The sequence below is a fragment of the Anser anser genome (assembly GCF_964211835.1).
Source record: "Anser anser genome assembly, chromosome: 6".
NCBI classification, from domain to species: Eukaryota; Metazoa; Chordata; class Aves; order Anseriformes; family Anatidae; genus Anser; species Anser anser.
The window spans coordinates 27,840,814-27,856,902 of record NC_139726.1 but is presented as its reverse complement, the minus strand read 5'-3'; the positions used below and the strand labels follow the sequence as shown (position 1 = coordinate 27,856,902).

At 41.0% G+C, this 16,089-nt stretch overlaps 1 protein-coding gene across 6 annotated transcripts in view; it reads left to right on the top strand.

Annotated features, from left to right (window-relative positions):
- The window catches only part of PLEKHM3 (pleckstrin homology domain containing M3), a 159,095-nt gene that overhangs the window by 74,358 nt on the left and 68,648 nt on the right, over window positions 1-16,089 (top strand). For all 6 annotated transcript variants that reach the window (XM_083842255.1, XM_083842253.1, XM_083842254.1 and 3 more), the window contains one exon: window positions 7,695-7,852. In XM_083842255.1, the coding sequence (XP_083698381.1) occupies window positions 7,695-7,852 (158 nt within the window). The remainder of the gene's footprint in view (window positions 1-7,694; window positions 7,853-16,089) is intronic.

Here is a 16,089-nt window from a genome sequence, read left to right as displayed (position 1 = left end):
AGTACATTCTCTGTGATACTCCAAAGTCCAGGCATAGCTGAAGCTTACCTCTGAGCTTGTTAGTGATTGGCTTGGCTTGATTCAAACCAGCTGTTTCTAAAGCATTAGAAAGAAAACTACCAGGAGGAGGCAGAAACCTTGAATTCAGAAGACGGTGAAAAGATGTGTACTGTTGTTGACTGCTCCTTCAGATAGCTTCCTTCTTCCCGGCATGTTTGTGACACTAATCCCAGTAGTTAAAAGGACTTTCTGACCCCTCCATGTATGTAACTGGGGGTGGTGAATGAACTTCATGTCTACCACCCCTTCTGTTTTCTCAGTGCCTCTTGGACTTTTCATGTCTCTCCTGAGTTGCGTAAGTGCCTCCTAGCAAATTTTGTCTGTATCTCAGACAGAGGCAAGTGTGTCTGGCCTTGGGAAATAATCATAAATTTTATTCTGTCAGGAAGAGAGGCTGGGACAATCCAGTTGAGATTTGAACCTATAGTTCAAGGTGTTCTAGGGATTTCATATCGCTTAACCCATCCCCTCCAGGCATCACTTGTGTCTGACATGTAAATCAGACTGGAGGAAGAAGTGGAACGGATCGCTGGAGCTCCAGAGGAGGGTTATAAGGCAAACCTGTGTCTTTAAAGAGAGGGCCTTCCAATAAATCTTATCTGCAGAGAAATACACCAGCCTCTACATAAGTAGTTAATGTTACTGCTTCAGCGTAGGCTTATAAAGCAGCTTTATCACCTCTATGACAATAATGATTAACGAGCTGATTTACAAGGGTGGGGTCACAAAGCCGTATGGCAAATTTAGCTTGTCTCACAGTGGCAGTGAGATCCGAGTTTTACAGTGTTTTCACCACTTTACCTGGAATACTTAACCCTGGTGGAAGGACTCTTTAAGCAGCACAGTAGCAGCAGATACTCTTGTATAAGAATAATAGCCAGGGTTTCCTCCTGTGCTTCTTGTACACTGGAAAACTACAGGTCCAGTTCTGAGAGTTTAGGAGAGTTGGGGGCATTTCCACTTCCCTTTTCAGTGCTTACTCCCTGACCACTTAGCCACAGTGAAGTGACTATGTTCCTAGACATGCTGTGACATGTTGTCTGATCCTTGTGTCCAAGCTCACAGAATATTACAGATGTGTGGTTTCCCTTCTTTCTCAAACACTGTAGAAATCCTTTGTTAAAATATCCTGTACTTGTTGATTCCACATTAACTTGGATATTAACAAAAGTTTTGTTTTGTTTTTAACAATGTACGATTTTAATTTCATTATCATATGTTGGAAATTACTTAGACTAAAAAAATAAAACAGTTACTTTAATCCAGAAACTCTTGATGTGGTCTAATGTACCATAACACTTCAGAATTTGGACTTCTTGGCCTTGGTAGTGTTACATACCAAGCACAACAGTATATCTGAAAGCTCAGCAAGCTATATCCCCTTTACCACCTGTCTTGACAATCCTTATGTAAGTGATTGAAGATTCCTATGATCTCTGTGCTGTGTAAGCATTCACTGCATTTTTTTTTAAAGTAGTTAGTAGATAAATGCACAGATAGGGTAGGAGGTTTGATGACCCTTGCAGAAATGCACAATATACAGGCTCCTGCAGGGATGGAGGTCTTCCTCCTTACCTGTTACTTCTTAGCTAGCATAGCTGAAAGGTGCCCTGCCCTCAAAGCAAACACATACTTCCCTGAGAAATGTCTGAAAACTGTACTGTTTTTTTCTCTCCTGTCCGGAAAGTTTATCACATGTCTGATAGATTTCAGTGACGATTTATGCGGTGATGATGCAAGAGTTGGGTATTTCTATGGTCCTGGACTAGTAAGTGGGCAGAAGGCTATGCTATGGAGGCATTACTTGAAGCGATTAAGCGATTTAAGCTTAGAGATGACTGATTTTTCTTTGTTCTTTTTCTTTCTTCTCTCCCCCCCACATCTAGTTCCCCTTAAAGCCTTGTAATATTACCTCTTTGGGAATAAAACAGTCTGACTTTGGAGGGGACTTCCATCCTTATCTCACCTAATCCATGTTTGATTGCTTTTCTGTGACACCCAGTCAGAGGCTGCTATTACGTCTTTTCTAATTTGAATAACTGTCACTCATGGAGTAGAACAAACTCTTACAAATAATTTTGCAATAGACCTTTTTCAGTGTATTTTTTATCTTGTTCTGTTTTCCAAAGTTCAAAAACTGCAAGTTTAGTTTGCCATCTTTCTGAGTTAGAAGGGCTCTAAACACAGATGAGATCTGCCACCGTACCATGGCCATCTACTTTTCCAGTTCGCTTTTTGACTATGAAAGCATTCATATATTGCAACATTGTGCTTTCTACATTGCTCTCCTGTGGGATTAGTTTGTGCAACCCTCCTTCATGCTGCTAAGTATGTTCTCATACAAGGGAAGACACAGTGACTTGACTTCTCTCTGCTGTGTGTAATGGGCTGTTCTTTTGGCTCCCCTCTACTGTACTGCAGGGCAGCAGGAGAGTTAAGGACAAAGCTAGGGTTTGGGGAGCAGGCGCCTCCAGAGATAGATTTCTACTGGTGTTGTGTTCATCCTGGAGAGCTTGGATGAGAGATGGGTTCAGGACAGAGCTGTAGCTCAGCATGTACTGGGGGTGAGGTAACTGCCTCTGCTCTGGTGCAGGGCAGGCTCATGTGCGCAGAAATGTGTTGTGAAGGTGGGGGACAGGGATCCTGGTGAGAGTCACCTGGGCAACACTTGCTACTCCTGAAAGTTGTCTCATTTACTTCTGGAAGGTTGTCCCATTTAGGGTGAGATATAAGTGGCAGTTGGTGTAAAAAGCAGTGCTCATTTGCTGGTTAAATTGTAAGTGCTTTGAGGGCAGGGCCCGTCTTTTATGTACACGTGGGTGTGTATTTTCATACAATTCATATCACGTGAGACAGTCGGGAGCTGCAACATGCAAAGCCACGGTGATAGCTTAGAGGCTTTTTCCAGATCCACAGAGGTGGACAGTAACTCTGATCTGAATGCTGAGGCTCTTCAGAGACAGCCTGCTTTGGACCTCCAAACACAAGTAGTCTCCACCCATTGTCACCAAGCAGCAGACCAAGAAATATGACAGTTGCAGCAGTGGTAAGCTAACTGTATGAGCATGGCCCTGTGTCCAGAATACTTCTGGGATGGGTTCCTTGACCGGTTTAGGGAGGGAAAGCTGCACTGCACCCTTCATTGATTGATTGACCAGGATGCCGTCATCCTCTTTCACCCTTAATTTTGGACAATGAAACAGTTGCTTGCACTACAAAGAATTAGGATTAGAAAACAGACCTTGCTCTTCATGTGTGCTGCAGCATCTGTAGGTGGGAGAGAATCTGAACTCATCAGAATTTTAATTTGGTTTAAGCTTGATGCTCTTTTTTTTTTTCTTTTATAGACAGGAATTTACTTTCAAGCCTTTACAGGTTCATTTTGAAGCTGCATTATGATACAGGGATAAGTCAGTGGTGAAATTTTTAGTTTCCATTCTTTTAGCGTACTCTTAATTTAGGAGGTTTTGTGCTAAATTTCCGTATTTCTTATGAAATGTGATAGACTGGTCTGCAGCTCATAGTATGTGGTTTCACAGTTTCTCTAGACTTAATGCTGTCTAGGTTGTGTAAATTCTGGAGACTTAACAGGATAACCTGCAGTTATGGGGGACTTCATTTGTGGAGCCAGCTGATTCTTGTAGCTCAAATATTGAAAGGATTTGGACACTTGGTTCTCATTAGATTAAAGGTAATTAGGTAATTTTGAGGACACAGATTCTTTCTCAATGTATCAGATAAATGGGTGATGTGGAAAAGAGATGGAATATTTCAGTGGGATTTCAGAGGTGTGGATGGCAACACATGGTGGTGGAGATAAGTAGGACATAGATCACAAAAGCTTCCTCATTTCTGCTGCTTAAGAAGCAACAGGTTTTCTAGTTTGGTAAGGTCCTTTTAACACAGTTGTCTTCCAGGTGCATAGGCACTTCCCAATGATGTGATACTTTGTTATTTTTAAGCCTTTGATTATCTAGTTGGGTTAAGTGTGGTCTTATGGAAAAAAAAACACCATCTTTTACCATTTCTCTTGATGTACTTATCTGTTAATGGGGTGCAAATACTACCAACATACCAGAGAGGAGGAAACGAATGGATTATATACACTACTTTGTAGCCCCCACAGACTGGTACTGGCTGCAGGTTGTGAACATGAAGCTGCAATTTCAGTGCTCCATGTAACAGCTGCTGTCTTCAAAGACCAAATTCAACCACTTTTTCTCCCTCTACACCCTGGGCTAATGGACATGTTTTCCAGACCCGCTGTGTACTATAGAAGAGACTTTCCCACTGCTGAACCTGCCAGCTAGGCCTGCCAGTGACTCGTGTTGCATTAAGAGTCTTCAGGTCTCAGCCTCCACCTGAGAACTGAGTTGAGTTACAGGGGGCCACTTGTGTTTTCTCCACAGTGACACAATTTATCTGAATGTGCATGAGCGCTGGACAACTGAATGTTACCTACCTCCTGCAGGTCCACAGGTCTGATTTGAGATTTGTTTGACGTGTGGCATTTAAAGCATTGCTTGTTTCCTTGGATTTAGAAGGGTTTTCTCTGTGCTCTGCTTCTGGAACAAGTAGGTTGAAATTTCAGCTACTTTCCTAAACTGAAATGTTCAGGTTAAAGCTTGGGAGTGACCCAACACTGAGAACAGATGTACACTGTAAGGAGGCTGTGGAGTCTCTGTCACTGAAAGGCGTTGGTAACAGATTTAGCTGTAAAAAATGACAGAAGTTGCTGGATCTGCCAAGACAGCCTTTTGAGGTTTTTTTTTTCCTTTTGATTTTCCTGATACCTAGCTAGCTGTAAGACACTTTTATTCTTTGTCACTTGTGTTTCCTTGAAACTCAAGACCTGATTCTAGCATCAACAGGGAGAACATCCTGGAACTCTGTCATTGTGGTTCTGGGATGTCTTAACTGACTGACATCCAGCTGTCATGAGAGTGTTTAGTCACAGGGTAAGCTTTGACACCATAGATTATGTCCCAAGCTCCCATTCCCTGAGCCATAAAATAATCACTGTGGAAGTGTTACCACAAAATTCCTCTTGGGTACAGCAAGCAGAAGTATCCCCTTTTGCTTGCTGAGATAAATGGAGATGAGGATTTTACTCTTATTAGGTAGAAAAACGAATGAGAGAAGGCTGCAAGAAAAGTTGTTTCCTGTGCACAGCCTTGAGGTCTCTGATGAAGTAAAATGACACAAAATTTGCAGATGCTAAAAATAGTGATAACATCAGTTTGATGTTGCATTTTGTCTTCCTCCTGTAATACAGTAAAATGGCCTGTAATTCACATTGCAAAATTGGCATGCATAGTTCTTTGAAGATATAATCTTCATTGTATGTCTGCAGTGGCCAGAGTTACAAGTCAACCCACTACAGTGCTATGGTGAGCCATACAAATAAATAAATAGGGATGAATAACACCATCTCCTTGGGGGCTATCAATCTGTCTTGGTTAGTTTGTGAGCTCTTCAGCACAGGAAATCTTTTGTGCCTTGTACAGACTTAAATTCACCCCTGGTGCTTAAGATGGTAATAGATTATGTTAATTTTGTACATCATATTGTATAAAATGTGTTTTTAATTCAGAGACTTAACTCTTAAGTCCTTGCTGACAGTGACATTAGTACAGATTTACAGATTTTGTTTGCAGCTGTGTCTTCAGCCTGGCATTTTAACGGAGCTTTTACAGCCTGTCAGAGGTGGTTGCTATAGCATGAAAGTGCTATGGAAAATATGTATGTATCATGGTTTACTTGTTATCATTGTATGCATATTTCATCCATTACTGCTAAATGTGTTGTCGTAGCAGTGTCAAGAGCTGGGCAACTACACTGTTCCTTTCCTCCTGTTTCCTGAACACCATCAACTTTTGTGTCTTTCCCCTACTCCTAGCTTGTTTGGTTTTCAGACCCTCTGTAGCCCTGAAGTCTGCAAGCAAAAAATTTTCTTCCTTTTCAATGAAAAACAAAACCCAGCCAAGGGGAGCTAAACTAGTGTCTGGCCATCTGGCAGAAGGTTAGAAATATCACTACCTTGAACTGTGGCTTCATTTGCAGCAGCCTCTTTGCACTGTTTATATTCTGCTTGAAGGGGATCTTCCTATACCAGGATGTAATAGGAACGTCATTTTTCCTCTAACATGAGCAGATGTCCTATCTGCAGTACTAGCAATAACACTGCCGCTTCCTGTTGTTGCAGATGCTGTTAGCAGACTAGAGCTGAAAGCAGAGGAGGCCCATTTCAGCCCATGCCATTCAGTGCCATCAAGATCAATGCTACCTATGCATTTGCTACCTATCCTTTTTTCTCTTCTTTAACAGTGGGTATCTCAGCTAGTGGACAGGACATTGCCCTGGAACACAAGTTTATTTCCTTTCTGCTTTACATAGGGAAGGAGTGCTTCTGAAACCTCAGTTGTTCTTCTCTGCCTTGACCTTTGCTTTCTCTAGATTGGTTTACACTAAAGCCATTTACAAGCGGGATATGGAGGGAAGGGGTGCCTGAACTGAATCTGGCACACATTTAAGTGTAAATCTCCCCACTCTTAGGTTTCAGGGCACAGCCCTGTATAAACCTTCAAACAGCAATTACTACATTCTTTTTCCTTTTTTATGGGAGGTCACTATCAAATCTCATGACACATTTCTATCACTAATCTGGCAGGCTGCCATTCAGACCACAGGAAGTCCAGGAGAGAATATACACTTAGGGCCTTATTTCATCTTCATTATTCCATATACCAGCAGAATTCCTTAAAGTCTCTGAAAGTTCAATCTGAATGGAAAGTATTTTGCCTGAATAGCACCCCTTATTGAGACATTGTCACTGAATCACAAATTTAGATGAGTGTTGTGGCTGGCAGTTTAATCTATACTACATGGCAGTTTTTTCACACCAACACAGGCAGTGCTAATCACTTCTAATGGTCTATCAAGGTTGTCTGGCAGTGAGAGACTTCTTGATTTGAGAGCTGGACACTGAAGGAAAAAAACACAATTCCTATTCAAGAGTTTATCTGAGAATTTATTCACTTTGGCAATGAGGGAAATAATGTATTTTAATGGTTTTTAATGGGAAATGCAATGTTACTAAAGCAGGTAAGGCAGGATTCTGTTCATGAAAAAAATGAAAAAAAAAAAACAAAAACAAAAAAACCCAACACAACACAAAATACCCTGTGCTTTGTAGGAAGAAGAACAAAGACAAAACTGATTTGTGAATTTGTGCATAAAAATTACAAAGAAATGAAAACTGTAAGTGTAAGGCAGTATCCATAGTTGTTAGTTTAAATGATAATACAGATGCCCTAAACTCTTTTCCTATTTGCTCTTCTGTGCCTTAATATATGAATGTATTATTTTACTTTAAATGAATACCAATCTTGTGTGTCACTAGGGATTTATAGAAATTGTAGGTTTTCTGGTTTTTTTTCACATTTTGATTGTTGTCAGTTCAATGGCCACTATTATCACTTGTGATTTCATGGAGCTATAACTGTTGGGAAGTTAATTTCCTGTTGTTTTAACCAGCTGTGCATAGCTGCATATCTGCATTTATATTTTTTCCGTCTTTCAGGGAGTTCTGGTAATTTTTTATGGGTTCATTCCATGTCATTTTCTCATTTCAGGTTATTGAAGGAAAGTTGGCTCCTTTCTTGGGGAAGGTGATCAAGTTTGCCACCTCTCATGTGTATAGCTGCAGTCTTTGTAGTCAAAAGGGTTTCATCTGTGAGATTTGCAACAATGGAGAAATCCTCTATCCCTTTGAGGACATTTCTACAAGCAGGTACTGTAATGAAATTAACATTTGACTCATTCAACATCTTGGTGGATTCCCAGCCTCGTGACCTCTTATTATTTAAATAACTGCAGACTGGATCTGACTAATACATATTCCTGGGCCGCTACACTAGATTCCTGGCCCAGGGAGGCCACCATGAGCAGGCTTGGAAGTAGACCAGAGGAGCTACTTCCCAGAGTAGTTGTAAGTCTCAGAACAGCTGCTTAAAATGGGAAAAGTACCTAGTAGAATCCCATTATGTGATTTATTCAAAGTTTTTCTGAGTTTGCAAAGTGTGCTAAAATGCCAGACAGATTCTCTGGAGTGATCACGGTCATCTTTCCAGTATCTGATGTCACTTGACCCTTGATGTACTGGGACTGTATGTTGTAAAGCAATAACCATCTATTCTGAATTTTTTTCCCTATGGAATGCTATGGGTAATTCTCCATTTTCTCTGTGCATACTCCTCTGCATATGTATACAAGTTTGGTGTTTTTTTTCTTCTTTTAATGACTGTTTTTCTCACGTGGCTATGTAATAAATATATGACCAGCCCTGAGTTAAACTCAAGAACATTTATTTCTTATTATATGGAGTTCTGGGTGCCAAATCAGGGATAGGAGTTGCATGGAAAACCTAAAAGCAAAATGCAGAAAACCATAGTAGACTTGGCAACACAGCAGTGTTACTACACTTTTACCAAAATGTCTTGGATTTTGAATAAAGGGGATTTTTTTTTTAAACTCAACAGAAAGACAGTGTATCTGACAGCACAGCATTCCTCCACAGATAAATACTTTTTGGCTGTTTCAAATATAGTCATTTTAATTTTTTCTCCAAAAAGTTCCATTGAAAGGAAAACAATTGAAGAGCCACCTTTAGAAACAATCAGGAGCAACCTGTTAAAAGACCTTCGTTAAGAATCCAATTCCCCTGTGTGTACAAAGATGTTAAAGTACAAGTAACGAAGAACTCTTCTTTGGGGTTTTTCAGCCTAACTTGGCTTTCAGTGACTGTTTTGCACATTCTTTCTCCAGATTCTTATTCTAGAAAGTGCATTGACAAAGCAGAGAACATAAGCTAAACAAGGTGTGCAGCTGAGCTCTATAAACAGTTTTCAAGAAAAAATGTATGTAGGGTGTGTGGTGAGGTGGGCTGAGTTAAAAAGATGACACGAAGCCTAAGATGGCTATTGAGATTGTATAAAAGGCAATTGAAGATCTTCCCAAAAGACTGATGAGCAATTGGGAAGACAAGTTTACCTGAAGGTCTGTGCATTTGATTTCCCTGGGGGAATTTTGTTCACAAAAACATTGTTGGGTGTATATTGTTCCCTTACCCTTCAGCTGAGATCGGACATACCTTGCAATTACAGAGTTTAAAAGCTTCTGGAATCAAATAGTATTTGTCAGTAGTTCAGTGAATGCCAAAAGAAGGTGCTCTAGCTCCTGTTTTTGTGTGAGTTAGAAGCCAGAAAGGACTTTTATTCATGTTTCACAAATGTGAAGTCGTGGTTGATGTCATGCCAAAGACAGTGGTCTTTGTTAACGATTTTAATGAAAACACAATCAGCATGAATAGTTCTCCAGTATTTCTCTCTTATTTTGTCAGAGGTCATTATGCTTGCTCCTTTTGTATTCCTTATCACTAATTGTAGCTTTTGTCACCAGCATTTTCCATTTCCCTTTCTTGTTAGTTTTCTCATCTCGTTACTACTCATGTGGGCACATGCACCTGTGAAGCTAACCAGATTATTCCAGTTCCATATTTTTACTCTTTTCCATCTTCATGCTGGAGACTAGTCGTGCCAATAGGTGAACTTGTGTGTTTTACTGAGCAACTCCCATCAGCTGCAAAGCTCTGAGGGAAAAGGCCAGGTAGAGGTTTTTTGACATTTGTTGCTATCGAATACAGATCAGAGGGATTCTGCAGTAGGTATTCTGACCACTACAGTGACAGGTATAAGGTGAGGAAGCTACTTAGACATAGGCACATGTACAGAGTAACCTGTAGCAGATGGAATGGCAAACCACGAAATGTTTATATGAAGTCTTGCAATTATACCTGAAATTTCTGATGACATATGTCCAGCTTTGCTATTAGTTAAGTATTGTACCGAGCTCTGGATAAACAGTTAGCTCCGAGTTGTGATTTAGTTGTACTGTTCTGAGTCCACAAGTGTTCAGTGAGAATTGACTACAACTCCATTTCTCCATCTTGGTTTTCTGAAATTGATGTCTACAACACAGGACTCCCATTTTATACTTGGGGCCACCTAGACATTGAAGTACCCTGACTGTAGCTGCTGAGTTAAGAAGGAAAAGGAGCCGAGCTCTGAAAACCACTTCCTGTCTTTTCTTGTTCTCACGTGTTGCTCATTCACTTTTGAGCATGCTATTAATTCTACCAGCAAACTGGGCTCTTAGGTTGAGAATATTTGAAAGTGGGTGCATGGCAGCTTTTGCAAACGTCACCTCTCTGTTGAATGTTTGAAAAGTGAAGTCTGTTTGTGTGGGCTGTGTGTGTGTGTGTCTGTGTTGAGCTGGCACTTGTTTTTCTGGCTACCTCCCTGACCTTTCTTGCTCTTTGGAGAGAAGAGTGACATCTGTCAGAGAGGCCGTTACAATTCCAGTGTGGTTCTCAGCTGGCTGTTACCTTTCCGTCCTTGTGGTCTCTTAGGTCAGCTTTGAGAGGTCATTTCTCTCTGAAATCTTCCCAGCAGCTTCTAGGGCAGTCTTCAGTAGGAATTTATGAAGGATGGGTGGTCTTCAGATACATCTATCTGAGAGAAAAGGGGGGCCTCTCTTGAAGGCTGGAGTTTCTCTTTGGTCAGGTTATTTGCTTAAGAGTCATTTTCGTCAGTCCTTGAGCAAACAGAGTGAATACCTGGGTTATGTGCTCCTCAGGGTTTGAATACACATATATTACATACCCTTCTCTCACTAATCAGCGTGACACATTCCTTTGTTGGCAAACGGTTCCAAAACAAACACAATCAGTTCACTTAATTAGCGGGTCTGTGGGCTGTGCTTGGCAGACTCTTTACATCCTGCTCAACAATACAGCGCAACAGTTTGCTGCCTTGAATGTAAGGGTGGGCTCACAAAGTCATAAGCTTTCTAATGATATTTCCTTTCTGTGGCTTTTCTTGGGAGGTGGTTATTCTGCACAGAGCTTAATGAAAGCCATGATTCAGTAGGTAAACTTTTTTTTTTTTAATTGGCTCATCCTTTTGGATGCCTCTTCCGATCTGATTCCTCTGTCCTCCGTTTTTCTCCCTTATGTCTTTCTTTAACATATTTATATGGGTTCATCTAAATTTCACAAATTCTGCATCTTTTTGAAGGTCTTTAAATCATGAAGAGTCTTTTTAAAGCCTACTGAGTTAATTACACATTTCAGGGAGCAAATTGCCTGCTAATGTAAACTCTCACAGCTCTGCTTTTACTGGAGCTCTGGCAACTTAAACAACCTGCACATCAACCTCCTGTTTTATTTCTTGAACTAAATTTGCCTCAGGCTTAAATTTACCAAATAAACATATAAAATTATCCTATTATATTGCTAATTTTATTTTTACAAGTGTTGTGAAATGAGCTTAAATCTCTCTCTCTGGTTATCAACTGGCTTGTTAGAGCTATCCTTGCCTGCTTATTAGCAGCCAGGCACTGCCCCTTGAGTTGTTCTGGTATTGCTTGTTCTTCATTAACGTGGTGAAAAGTTTGCTTTTTTTCTCCCAAAATAAAAAATAATAGCAGAAGTGAAAAAAGAGAAAGAGATTTTGTGTAGTGATACAGTCGTCCATGATATGTGATCCCATTTGTTTTATGATTTAGAACAATTTCGAACAAGTTTTAAATCTTAAGGAGTACTGAGAAAAATACCACTGGAGAGAGAATGGAATTACTCGTTAAAATGATTTTGTTTAATTGGATAGTTAAGTAATTACAGTTAATGTTAAGATTATTGCATGCTACCCAGTTAATAATGTCTTGATCTTGCCCAAGTGTTGGTATCCGAGTACCTACCCTCACAGATAATTTGTTGTGTTTCTCTAGTAAAACTTACTCTCTTGGTTAAGGCCTGGAGAGTTGATCCCTTGCCTTTTATGTTTTGACTGTAGTTGTGTGTGAACCAAGGAGAGTAATTCTTTTGTGTTTGTATTCATTTATCAAGGCTAAACTCTTTTCACTTTGTGAAGTTAATTTGTTCTGCAGATCAGTTAAGACATGTAGACCTTTAAAGATACAAACCAGAAGACGCACGTTTAAAATAGACATGCCACAGAACAGGCTTGACTATATCAAGCAGCTTGGATGCCTCTATAATCTTTGGCCACCATCCTGATAAGACCTATGAATGCACTTAACTTTACACATAGCAAGAAGTTTTACTAAGGGCTCTGAGGCTGTGCTTAGCTTTATGCACATGCCAAAGTCTTCGCAAAATTACAGCTCTCTGTATTATAGATGGTGTGTCACTGGACAAAAACAGCTCAGAGCGTTTGGGAGAATGTTAAAGATAGATACTAGGTGGAGAGACTGAAATACGTAGCATAAAGCATTTCCAGAAAATACCTTGGCAGAAGTGAAAGGCATCACTCAAAGTACATGATTTTCCCTATCACTTTGATTGGTTTGTTTTGTGTTAGACAGCCCTTCCCCAGACCCAGCTCCCCCGAGCTGTGCTAGTATTTTAGTACTTAATTTTTGAAAGAGCCAAGCTTATCGGATATTGATAGTTTAAAAAGCTCATTCGAAGCACCCTGAAGGGATCTGCTCAGCACTTTCTCTAAAGAAATGTAGACACCTAAGTAGAAGCTAACTTCTCTTGATGATCTAATTTCACCTGAATCTGTCAAAACTGGTCAAAATTTTCTGGACCAAATCTGATTTTTGTCTGTGCAGGTCATTGCAGTAATTTCATCTAGAACACATAAAAAGGAAGAGAGTATACTGGCTTTTCATCAGTCATTGTATTTTGGAACTGGATTAGCTTTAGAGATCATTTTTAACTGCCTCATATCAGATTGGTGTTAATTAGAAGGTTCTGTATAAAGGCAGATACTTATTTCAAGCTGGAAGGTCTCTACAGTGCTGCCTTGTGCACTTTCCCCTTAGCTGAACATGGCAGCCATCTCACTTCCAGTTTCTGTTTTATGGCTTCCCTCCTGTGCCGCCTTCTTCACTCTAGGTATCCCACTTGTCTGTCAAGACCTTTTAGTTTCCTACTACTACTTTCTCATGCAAAATCCCTTTTTAAGATGGACCTTCACCATCTCACAAGTACAGTTCCTTGTAGACTAGATATCAGCTTTTCAAATGTCCCTGAAAGCCAACACTACAACTCTTAAGTGGTCAGAAATTCTAAGATTACCTTAAGAATCTTGTTATTTATGCACTTTATTTTTTAAACATTAAGTTCCTTTTTTTTTTCCTTCAAGGGTCCAGGCAGGCATGTCTTCAGCATTACAGCAGAGCTATGAAATCTAAGTGCATTTGCCTTCCTCTTATTAAAAGCAAAAGTTCTAACGTAATCACAGGATTCAAAGACTCGAGACTTACAGAAAAATGCGAAATAGAAGAGTCATATAGTAAAATTACAATGTTTGAGGGCAGTGTGTCATTACTGTTAATAGTATTGCCTGACTCTGCTTTTAGGCTTTCAACCACCACTTTGTGAATACAATGCATTAATAATAGAAGAAGTAGAGAGGTTCCAGATCATGGCGTGGCATCTGGCAGAGGGTATATAGGGCCGAGCAATGTAAACACTTAAATCGCTGTGGCATCTCAGCCCCTTCAGTGGTTTGCAAGTAGTGCATGTGTAGGGCTTTTCTCCTTTCCAAGATGACTTGCCTCCACTGGCTAAAGTGTAATCACAGTTTCAGATTAAATGTCTGATTTTACAGATTTCTAGTGAATTGCTGTGTACAGGCCACGTTGTTTGGTTTAGGATCTTTGAATTTAGACTACTCACGAAGTGCGGTGCTGAGGTGGACAGTCAGTCCTTAATTCTCCTGCTAGCCACAAGTCTGGAAATATACATAGATAAGTAGTATAAATCCCTGCAGCCACAGCAGAGGACAAGCTGAGGACACACTTCTCTCCTTAATCGGGAGTGACAGAGCTCTGCAGAGAGGTGTCTGAGACCTGCAGGATCTCTTTGCTCCTGCTTGACCCCACTGCCGCGCTTCATTGCAGTAACTCAGCCTGTGTACACAACTATCATGGGAGGATAGTGGATGGTTAAATCAAGCAGTTCTTGTTCAGACGTGGCCTGTAGCAAATTGTTCTGTGAGCACCCAAAATGAAGGCCTGCTTGGCATTTTCTCTCCTGTCTGTGATTTCTCTGGGTCTGGTAAAGAAGTTGGCACTGAAGCTCCCCACGCTGCCAGTGGAGCACTGGTGGTTTTCTGTCCCCTCCAGTGAGCTGTCTGCTTTTCCCCTAATTTATGGGGCTTTAATATTTCTGACTATCTTGAACATCAGTTGGATGTATTTGACATGCAAGTTGATGTCCTTGGTAGTGTGTGCTGGTCTGACAGGATGGGGATACCCAGGGTGAGCCCTGGGCAGCGGAGCCAGGTATTCATTCACTCTCATTCACTCTCCCCCCTGCTTGGGGCACTCCTTCAGGGGCTGAGTCTGACCCATGCTGGCTATAAGGGAGCATCGACACTGGTCTTAGAGTTTTCATGCAGGGACACTGGGTAGCATGTCCTTCAGCCATCCCAGCATGGCATTACTAGAGCAGCAGCAGCGCTGTTGGGCACAGACACTGTGTCAGGCTGTGGTCAGGGATGTCTGTGCAGCTGTTGCATGGGTGCTGTCCTCGTTGAGCCCTGTCCGTGCAGGCTTGCAATCGCTGTACACCCCTTGCTAGCTGCTGCCTGTAACCAGCACTGGCTCCCACAACACACGAACTGAGCTGATGGTTGGCAGTTACAGTTGTTGATGCTCTTTCTGTGTGCTCCTGAGCCAGCCTAGGACCCAGCCATTCCTTTATAAATGAGGAGCACCTTCAGGCTCTGTTAGCATGCCAAGAGTAACCCTCTGACAAGGAGGTATTTAGAAAAGAAAACTATGATTATGCTTTGAATTACCATTTCCACTCATGCCAGCTCCCTAAGCACTGAATTAATTGTTTAGAGTGAATTTCCAGACGTGTAGTGATTTCAGGGACTGGGTAGACTGTAAGTGTGTCATAAAAGGAATTATCCTAGCAAGCTCCTTATAGGGACAAATCAATGCCATATCAGTGCCAACTTTCTTCCATTCATTTACTACGTAAGTGTCCGGCCCTAGGCAGGCTCCATGCGTTGGTTCCTAGGCAACTGTAATAATATTGCTGCACGCATGTGTCAGGCATTGATTGCCTTTGAGGCTTTTTTTGTTTTGTAAGTGAACACAAGCCAGTCCGTTTTCTTTTTTCTTTGTGTTCTGCTAAAGTCTCTCATAGTTTTGAAGGGCACATCTGTGATACTCACAGCTGAGTAATTCAGAAATACTTGCAGACATGCACGTGTGCATAGCATGGGATGGTGATCATGCTGAAATCTCTAGGCAAGCCTTCCTTAAGCTACTGTGGTTTGTTCCCTGGGCTGTTTTTTAGTAACCAAGTTACAGGTGGATTAGTATTTTAGGTGCTTAATGAATGTATAGCATTATCTAAAGAAAGTATAATGAACAACACTGTTTTTCTTTGTTTTTACTCTGCAGGAGGGAAGAAAAATAATAATCTGAAGAGTTTTAGGTAATGAAGGGCTAGGTCCTACATCAAATCCTTATTGACATTCCTTTTGAAGGGATTACTTACTTGAGCAAATGTGTGCAAGGCCTGGCACAGAGGAAGTGGTTCTCTTGTGAAAAAAAAAAAAAAGAGTTAGTATATAAAACTACAAAAGAAATGATGGCAGGTGAATATGGCACTGCAGTGAGACAAGAGAGAGCTCTTTACCCTTCTCATCTCTTCTCATTGCTTCTGGCTGACCTTGAGCAAGTCAGTTCACCTCGTTTCCCATTTGTGAAGCAGGAATTGTGGTATATCTGTCATCCACTGTTTGTTCATTCCAGGGATGATCAGCATAGCCATGGTCCACTTCGATTCCCAGCTTGGTGTTTGGAAGCCAGACAGGTGCAACCCATGTGTGTGGTACTGAAGCTGTCCTAATAAACCTTTGTGGTGCCAGCAGCTTCATCCCAGCACAGTCACTCTGGTCAGCCTGCCAACCTGTTTAC